We start from the raw sequence: 9662 nt of genomic DNA on the forward strand, positions 1-9662 counted from the left end.
GGCTCGTTACTGTGATATATGGCACTGTGATTGTGTGGGGGGGCCTTTGAGACATAGGGTCTGTGAGTAAAGTTAAACTATGATGTGATTTTTTACCAAAGAATCCTAAAACAATGTGTCTGCCCCAAAGTCCCCATCAGTTCCTGGACTTGCCGTATGCCTGTATCATATCAGTGCATTTGGAGCTCCAGCGAAGCTGTTTCCCTAAGTTCTAGTCCCAAGACAGTCTGTGCTTTGCCACACTTTTCTCTTTAATCTAGATTAATCATATTGGTAAGGAGATGATGTGGTGGGCAGGGGAGCAGTATATTTTCTGGAAATTGAACTCCTTGCTTGCTGTGCTAAGGTGACCCTGTAGATTCTGTTAGGTTTTCTAAGGCCTATTTCCTATTGTAAGAGGTGGTGTGAGAAGCAATTTCTGTGATGGAAGGAGCATCCTGAGACAGGGAACAGCCACTTCAGACTGGGCTTGAGATGCTGGGAGGAGACTTCTCTGTGAGCCCAGACAGGAACTTCCCTGCAGGGCAGGAGCTGAGCTGCGGGGGACACTCAGTACACACCCAGCCAAGGATCCAGCCCTGGAGCAGGTGCACAGTAGGAGGGGAGGGTTTTTTCCCTCTGGGATTGAATATTCCTTCTTTCAAAGCAATAATGACATAAAATTTAAATAAGAATTTAGTAAGTACTGATATGTCTTTAGGTATTCTCTTGCATATACAGCCTATACCTAACCCAATAATTTAGCAAACCACACTTCAAAGGAGAAATGTCTAGGCCTTTCAAATGTAATTATAGTTAGGAATTGAGGGGTGGTTTTATTAATTCAATGGGTGTTATTATCGGGAGACACACTTATCCCAGAAGTTAGATGTGCAGAGGGCACGGCCCAGGAAAAGCTCAGGTTGCCAGTGTACCATAGGAACAAGGAATCACACTGAGGACCATGCTCTGTGAGACTCTGGGTTTCTGTGAGAGGGATTCTGTCTTCATGGACTTCTGAGCACACCAGAGGACAAATATCATTAAACAAAGTTCAGAGCAGGTAGCTCAGCATCCCACTGTGGTGTGGTCCAGGTGCCACCTCTCCTCTTCCTCAGGGTGGGGTGGCTTGAGCTATGAAATATCTGCCTCATGAATATGCAAATTCACTGGTGTCTACCGAAGTAAATACAGATCTGTCCTTGCCCGGAGAGCATCACACAACAACCACATCCCTCCCCTACAGAAACCCCAGAGCACAGCACCTCACCATGGACTCGTCCTGGAGGGTCCTCCTCTTGGTGGCAGCAGCTACAGGTAAAAGAACCCTCAGTTCCAGGGCTGATGTAGGAACTGGGTCCAGTCAGGTGAGATCTCACCCACTCCTGTATTCTCTCCACAGGTGCCCACTCTCAAGTGCAGCTGGTGCAGTCAGGGGCTGAGGTGAAGAAGCCTGGGGCCTCCGTGAAGGTCTCCTGCAAGGCTTCTGGATACACCTTCACCAACTACTACATGAGCTGGGTGCGACAGGCCCCTGGACAAGGGCTTGAGTGGATGGGACGTATTGATCCTGAAAATGGTAATACAAGATACGCACAGAATTTCCAGGGCAGAGTCACCATGACCGCAGACACGTCCACGAGCACAGCCTACATGGAGCTGAGCAGCCTGAGATCTGAGGACACGGCTGTGTATTACTGTGCGAGAGACACAGTGTGAAAACCCACATCCTGAGAGTGTCAGAAACCCCAGGGAGGAGGCAGCTGTGCTGGGGCTGAAGAGATGATAGGACGTATAAGGTTTAAACGTGTTTAGAAAATGGGTTAAGTTATGAATGAAAAGAAGCAATAGAAGGATGTGTACACTCTGATTGTATAGCAACAGTATTTCAACTGCCACACTGTAAGTAACACTCACAGAGTGGGAAAGGCAGCAATCAATCAAGCTGATGCAAACATTCCCCTGGAGGCTTTGTGGGGCATAGGGTTTAAAATCAAATGTATAAATCATTAGGAACAAGATTGCTGCATCACATGGTAAGACTAAATATAATTAAGATGTGGCCAAATTTTTCCAAAATGTCTTAGCTCCTCCTTTTACATTGAATTCATTTTATAGCAGTTTTAGGATCACAGCAGAGCTGAAGAGAAGAAGCAAAGTTCCCGTGTACTCCTGCCCCACACGTGCTCAGCCTTCCCTGCTATCAACACCCTGCAACAGAGTCATAAAGCAGTTACAGGAGATGAATCTACACAGACACATTGGCTGTTTCCTTTTCTGGTGGTCCCTGGTGCAACAAGCCCCAATTATCTTGAAGCATCCCAGATTCCCCATCTGGGTTACTGGTAATGATGCCAGGCAGAGGGAAAATGGGTGGGCCATTCCCCTTCACACTCTTTCCTCAAGGGTCCAAAAAATGCGCATTGACTTGGGGATCCTCTTTCTCCTGGTTTCCTGTGTCCCTTCCCAGAGGGTAAGGTCTGCAGGCATTTACAGAAGGAGTTGCCAAAACCCAGGCTGTGGACTCCTTAAGGTGTGCAGCCTGTTAGGAACCGGGCTGCATAGCAGGAGGTGAGTGGGAGCCTGTGAGCGTCATTGCCTGGGCTCCCCCTGCTGTCAGATCACTTGTGCATTAGATTCTCCTAGGAGCTGTATTCTATTGTGAACTGCACATGCAAGGGATCTAGGCTGAGTGCTTCCTATGAGAATTTAATACCTCATGAATGTAGATGGAACAGGTTTATCCCATAACCACCCACCATCATCATCCATGGAAAAATTGTCTTCCATGAAACTGTTACCTGGTGCCAAAAGCGTTAGGGACCAATGGTGTAGAGGCAGGCCTGCTTCTAGTGAAACCCATAATTAATGTCGTTTGATGAGCAGTGGAGACTTTGGTCATGAGAGGCTTTGGGAATAATTCCCTTCAGTTGGATTCCAAACACTATAAGCTCTTGGCGTGTTTCTAGATAAAGCTCTTTGTGCAGAAAATGCAAACACATGCATAGGATCCAGGCAGGAACAAAGCTTCCCTTACAAAGTGGTTTGGCACCTGGAAGGAGCCCTCAGGGTTGCGCACTGGACCCCTTGCTGGCTGCACTTCAGCCAGAGACCTCAGCCTGATTGATCTTGCAGCAAGAGCGCCTCAATGGGGTCACGGGTTACAAAAATGCCTGTCATCCTCCAGCTGAGCAAGCCCATCTGCCTGCTTGTCAGTGTCAACCCCATGATGGGTGCACTCTGGAAGATGACAAGATGCACACAAACCTCCCACTAATTATCCACTACCACACACTCAGCTGCAACCTGTGCTCCAGAAAGGGACAGGCGCCTGCAGGGATAAACAGAATGTAAGTATTGTCTTACCTGGGAAAGACACTACCACATACCGCATGTTTCAGGAAGGTTAACTCATAAATATTCATGAAGTGGCTGAAGGGCAGTGGTGGGTGAGGTGACGTGACAGCCTCAGGGCCGCACCTGAGGAGGGCTCCCTCCCCCATGCAGGCTTTTCCTCCAGGACCTGCACCAGGAACTCATACAGGATCAGGAAGTACTCTGAGAGCATTCTTCTGTGATGCTGCCTAAAGGGGGAAGATAAAGTACACAAAAGCAATCAATTCTAAACAAAATAGAGCATTTGTTAATAGAGACTATTTCTGAAACCTGTGGGAATCTTGATATCAGCCACCATTATCTGTGAACAAACATTTAAACCCTCCTTCCATGGGGAGGTCGACTAGGTTGGATCTGTTCTTTCATGGATAATATTCCCCAAACTCCTCTCTACTCCCTGCATATCCCGATCTCTCAGTGGCAAGTTCTTCTCAGCAGAATGTGGTTGAGGTAGTGAGATCTTCAATTTTCCCGTCTTCTGTGTTCTCACGTTTCTCTCCTCATCTGAGCTTTAGAAACTCGCCTGCATGTAGTACACGACAGCCCAATGTCTCTCATGGACAAAATAGTGGCCAAAAAACCAACCCTGTGGTTGCCAGTGACCATCGGCAGCCGCCATCCCCTCCACAGCCCTGTGTAGGGACATCAAATGAGTAATTGTGTTAGCAACTTTCTTTGAGAATCATCTTAAAAACTCTGTGTCCCATTTCACATGAAGATGTCATCCATCCATTTTCTCTTCATTGAAATATAGAAGGAGATGAATATCAAATACACGTCGTATCTCCGGATTATTCAAATATAATTGTTACTTTATCACCTTCGCATTTTTGGTCCACACGGAACACTCCACAAATTTTTCTCACTGGTGTTATAGCAAAACTGTTATATATTCCTGATACTGAAATAATTTCAACCTACATAATTATTCTAATAATTCTAAGAATTTAGAATTACAATTATCCACAGTGTGGCGGTTGTCACCGGGCCTCCTTCAGGTCCTAGATAGTGGAGGCCTCAGGAACTGTTTCTCATTTGTAATGCATTTGCCTCAGCTGATTTTGTATTGGGTTATTCAGTTCACCCTTCAAGTTAGTAGGTGGCCTTGCAGATTCTAGCTGACTGTGGTGGAAGTAGATGAGTACATGCCTGATAACTGTGCACAGGGAGAAGTTCTTTGTTGCCTCAGGCAATGGACTGCTCTATTGCACAGTGTACAGTAACCTGAGTTCTCTGCTCAGCCCCTGAGAGAGGGACAAAGCTGGACAGATGTGAGCCACCAAGCCTGACAAGCAAAAGCAGCAGCCTTGTTGGAAATGGCCAGGTGAGGATCATCTACTTTGCATGATTTCTTTTGTATTAATAGCTTTAGCGTGGTGGCTTTTTCAAATTCCAGTAGTAGTAGTAATATACTGGGCATGTGAGCAGGCCCATGGTCTTCCGCGGAGCTGGAATCACAGAAGTACTGAGACGCGAATCTCATTTTCATGTGCTGTGCAGTGGTGGTGGTGACTCTGTATCAGGTCGTGCAGTTTCACCGTCTGGCCAGTAGGCGGTGCTTGCAGGTAAGAGCAGCCTATGGTGGCAGCAGAAGGGTTTATGCTTCACCAGTTGAAGTGGGAAATTTGTCCTTTTCCAGATCTAAGAGGAAAGACTTTTATTTATTTATCATTCCATATGATACTACATGAAAGTCTCTCGAATATAACTTTTATTATGTCGAGATGTGTTCTTTCTATACCCATGTTTTCAGGATTTTCTTTTTCATGAAAGGATGTTTAGTTTCATCAAATGCTTTTTCAGCATCAATTGAAAAAATATATGTGGATTAAAGATCTAAATGTAAAACCTAAAACTATAAAAGCTCTGGATAATAACTAGGAAATACAATTTAGGACACAAGAACTGGCAAAGACTTTATGATGAAAATGCTAGAAGCAATTTAACCAAAATCAAAAATTGACAAATGGGATCTAAGTAAACTGAAGAGCTTCTGTATAGTAAAAGATACTATGAACAGAGTAAACAGGAAACCTATAGAATGGGAAATAAAATATTTGAAACCTGTACATCTGACAAAGGTCTAATATTTAAAACCTAAATAGAACTTAAACAAACATACAAGAAGAAAAGTGACCATAAAGCATAAAAGGACACTTTAAAAAAAGACCTACATGTGGCCAACAAGCATAAGAAAAAATGCTGAATATCACTATTGTTAGAGAAACACATATCAAAACTGTAGTGAGGTACCATCTCACGTCAGTCAGAATGGCTAATTAAGAAAATAAATAACATATGCTGCTAAGGTTGCAGGAGAAAAAGGGAACATTCACACACTTCTGGTGGGAATATAAACTTTCTACAGTTCAGCCATTGTAGAAACCAGTGTGGTGATCTCTCAAATAACCTAAAACAGAAGTTTCATTTGACCCAACAAACCCACAGCTGGACATATGCCTAAAGGAATATAAACATGTAGGTTCATTGCAGCACTATTCACAATATCATAGTCATGGAATTCACCTAAATGCTCATCACTGGCAGAATGGATAGAGAAAAATGTGGTCCATATAACCATGGACTACTATGCAGCTAAGAAAAGAAAGAAATTATGTCCCTTGAAGGAACATGATGGAACTGGAGGTCATTACTCTTAGCAAACGAATGTAGGAACAGAAAAAAGAGGAAGCCTCCACTTATTTGTGGGAGATAAATAGTGAGAAATATTCTCTTAGGGCTTGAGTCTTCCTTATTCAAAAAAATCATTCTAAATAAGTGTACACAAGTTGCTAATATGCATTTAAATATCCTTTTTTATCTGGACCATTTATATTACTTAATAAAGCAATGAGAACTATATGTAAAAGTGGGATTCTAGGATAATAATTATCTTAATAGTGAGAATATGAAAGATATGGATGGTTTTATTAATTCAATAGGTACATAACTGTGGGAGACACTATATTCCAATGAATAAGATATTCGTATTTCAGAGCTAAGTAGTGTGTCCTATGTTGTGTGTGTGACTTGGCAGTGGTGGATTCAAGAGTGTGGCAGGTGCACAGACCAAGAGGATCAGAAATCAATATGGAAAGATGAACATCTATGGACATGAATTAAAAGTATGTAAACAGTTCAAATAATTATATTTAATGGAGTTTGAAATAAAACTCAAACTTATTCAAAATGCAAATTACTTGGTAATTATTTGGGGACCTATGAAGTCATCAAAAAAATCAAATTCCTATTCCTATTTCAAATCCTGATTTCTTCTCTCTGGGAGGGAAAACTCAGAACCCATCACACATTACAGGGCAAACCTGTAAACCAAGAGTCTTTCCATTGAAGGGCCTGGGAGTTCAGGACTCTCAGGCAGGTGCTGGGGACCCTGTCTTGGGAGTGCCCAGGAGATCTCAGAACTGTCCATGGGCCCTGCTGGACACTCATGTGGATAACTATTTGCCACTTTTCAGTGTTACCAGTGAGCTGTGACTGTTCCTAATGGGACCAGGATGGAATCAAGGTCCCTGCTCAATGTCAGAGACAGTGATGGTCCCAGATACAATCCAGGTAATCACTATGCCAATAAAATGCGGGTTCACAGTGAGGAGCACATCCTGGGGTGGGTGGGGCTTGTTCTTCAGTGGGACGAGTGCTGTCCACAGAAAGCTTAGACATAGGGCAGGGGATGCATTTCCTCAGGCAGGATTAGGGCTTGGTCTCTCAGCATCCCACTCTTGTATGGCTGAGGTGGCATCTGTGTTTTCCTTCTTGTCCTAGATCAGGCTTTAAGCTGTGAAATACCGTGCCTCATGAATATGCAAACAACCTGAGGTCTTCTGAGATAAATATAGATGTGTTGGTTCCCTGCAAGCCTCACCCAACAACCACATCCCTCCTCTAAAGAAGCCCCAGTGGGCAGAGCTCATCACCATGGACTGGACCTGGAGGATCCTCTTTTTGGTGGCAGCAGCTACAGGTAAGGGGCTTCCTAGTCCCAAAGCTGAGGAAGGGATCCTGGTCCAGTCAAAGAGGATTTTATCCACTTCTGTGTCCTCCCCACAGGTGCCCACTCCCAAGTCCAGCTGGTGCAGTCTGGGGCTGAGGTGAAGAAGCCTGGGTCCTTAGTGAAGGTCTCCTGCAAGGCTTCCGGATACACCTTCGCCAGCTATGGCATGCAGTGGGTGCGACAGGCCCCTGGACAAGGGCTCGAGTGGATGGGATGGATCAACACCAACACTGGTGCCACAGGTTATGCACAGAAGTTTCAGGGCAGAGTCACCATGACCAGGGACATGTCCACAAGCACAACCTACATGGAGCTGGGCAGCCTGAGATCTGGACACGGGACCATGTATTACTGTACGAGAGACACAGTGTGAAAACTACATCCTGAGAGTGTCAGAAACCCTGAGGGAGGAGGCAGCTGTGCTGGGCTGAGGAGATAAAAGTGGTTATTAAGTTCAAGGCTGTTTACAAAATGGGTTATATATTTGAGAATAAAGAACAATAGAAACAAGTACATACTCTAATTGTAAGAGAAATATTCCATTCAATAATCATCATATAAACCAAATTCACAGAGTGGGAAAGGCCACACTCAATACAGTTGATGCAAACATTCCATGAAGGTGGTACTATGAACAAGGTTTCAAATTAGAGGAATAAATAATTTGCAGCATGGTTACATGATCATGTTTTAAGACTAAGTATGACTCTACAAATAGTGACAAAGATTTCTTTCAAATGTTTTTGTCACTCCATATCACAAAATCTGTTTTAGAGCAGTTTTAGAATTACAATGAAATTGCTTGGAAGGTTTGAGAATTCCCATGAGTCCTTGCCCTACATAGGCAGAGACTTCTCCACTACAACTTTCCTGCACCTCAGTCACAAATAAGTTACAATGGATGAATCTACAAGGACACTTAATTCTTTATTTTTCTGGTGATCCCCTAATATAACAAGCCTAAATTATCTCGGAGCACCATAGGATTTTTCAGTAGCTTTCTGGAAATGATATTTGTTAGAGGGAAGTGGGTGAGGCTATTACTATTTGAACTCGTTCTTTCATTATCCACTATATATAGATATATAGATATATATATAGATATATGTACACATATAAATTTAGAGCTTATTGTACTTCTGGTTTACAATGCCCCTTCCCAAAGAGTAAGATTTTTAAGCTTTAAGCATCAGGTTCATGTCTTTAAAAGGTCAGTAAGTTCTGATGAATCCCATAATGGACATACTTTACTGAAATTTGCAGACCCTGGCAATGAGAGACTCCATGTGTGATGTCCTGGAGTTACATTAGATACAATGGAAGCTCTTGGGTGATGGTTCTGAATAAGGCGGTTCATGCAGCAAATGCAAACGCATGCATGGGACCCAGGCAGGAACAGAAGCTTCCCTTTACAAAGTGGGTGGGCACCCAGAAGGAGCCCTCACAGGGGTGGGCACTGGTCACCCTTGCTGACTGCACATTAGCCAGAGGCATGATCATGCTTGATCTTACAGGGAAAGAGCAGCACTGAGGTCATAGGTTATGAAAATGTTTGTCATCTTCCAGCTGTGCAAGTCCATCTGCTTGCCTGTGGGTGTCACCCCCATGGTGGGTGCACTCTGGGAGATGACAAGATGCACATAAACCTCCTCCCACTAATTACCCAGTACCACACAATCAGAACCAACCTGTGCTCCAGAAAGGGATACTTGGATGCAGAAACAAACAGAGCTTAAGGGTTTTCTCACCTGGTGAATATACTGCCCAAAACCACACTTTGCAGTAAGATTAGCTCAGAGATGGTTACCAAGTGACTGCAGGGTGATGGTGGATGAGGGATGTGACAGCCTCAGGGTTGCACATGAGGAGGGCTCCCTTCCCATGCAGGCTTTTCTTCCAGGACCTGCACATGAGGAGGGCTCCCTTCCCATGCAGGCTTTTCCTCCAGGACCTGCACCAGGAGCTCAAGAAGGATCAGGGAGAATTCTGAGAGCATCCTACTGTAGTGCTGCCTAGAGAAGAAGAATAAACTATGAAAAATACAACTGAGTAAAGTTTGCACATTTGTTCATGAAAACTGTCTTTCTGAAAGCTTGAAAAGGTCTTGAAATACCCCCGATTAGCTGAGGACAAACATTTAAACCCTCCTTCCACAGGGAGTCCTAGCAGGTTGGGTGTGTCCTCTGATGGATGATCTTCCCCAGACCCTTCTTCCCAGCTCATACCTGCTCTCTGTGTGAAAAGTTCTCTTCCGTGGAATGTGGTTGATGATGTG

General features: G+C 44.1%; 2 gene segments (V, D, J or C); both read left to right on the plus strand.

The window, feature by feature from the left end:
* Positions 1-226: 226 nt before the first annotated feature.
* On the plus strand, positions 227-1826 carry LOC108297559. The segment is given in 2 exon segments: positions 227-1296; positions 1382-1826. Coding segments are annotated over 2 exon segments (498 nt in total).
* A 5361-nt stretch (positions 1827-7187) lies between these two features.
* Positions 7188-8000, plus strand: LOC108297573. The segment is given in 2 exon segments: positions 7188-7357; positions 7444-8000. Coding segments are annotated over 2 exon segments (363 nt in total).
* The last annotated feature ends 1662 nt before the right edge of the window (positions 8001-9662 follow it).

The sequence above is a fragment of the Cebus imitator genome, unplaced genomic scaffold (genome assembly GCF_001604975.1).
Source record: "Cebus imitator isolate Cc_AM_T3 unplaced genomic scaffold, Cebus_imitator-1.0 Scaffold814, whole genome shotgun sequence".
In the NCBI taxonomy this organism is placed as follows: domain Eukaryota; kingdom Metazoa; phylum Chordata; class Mammalia; order Primates; family Cebidae; genus Cebus; species Cebus imitator.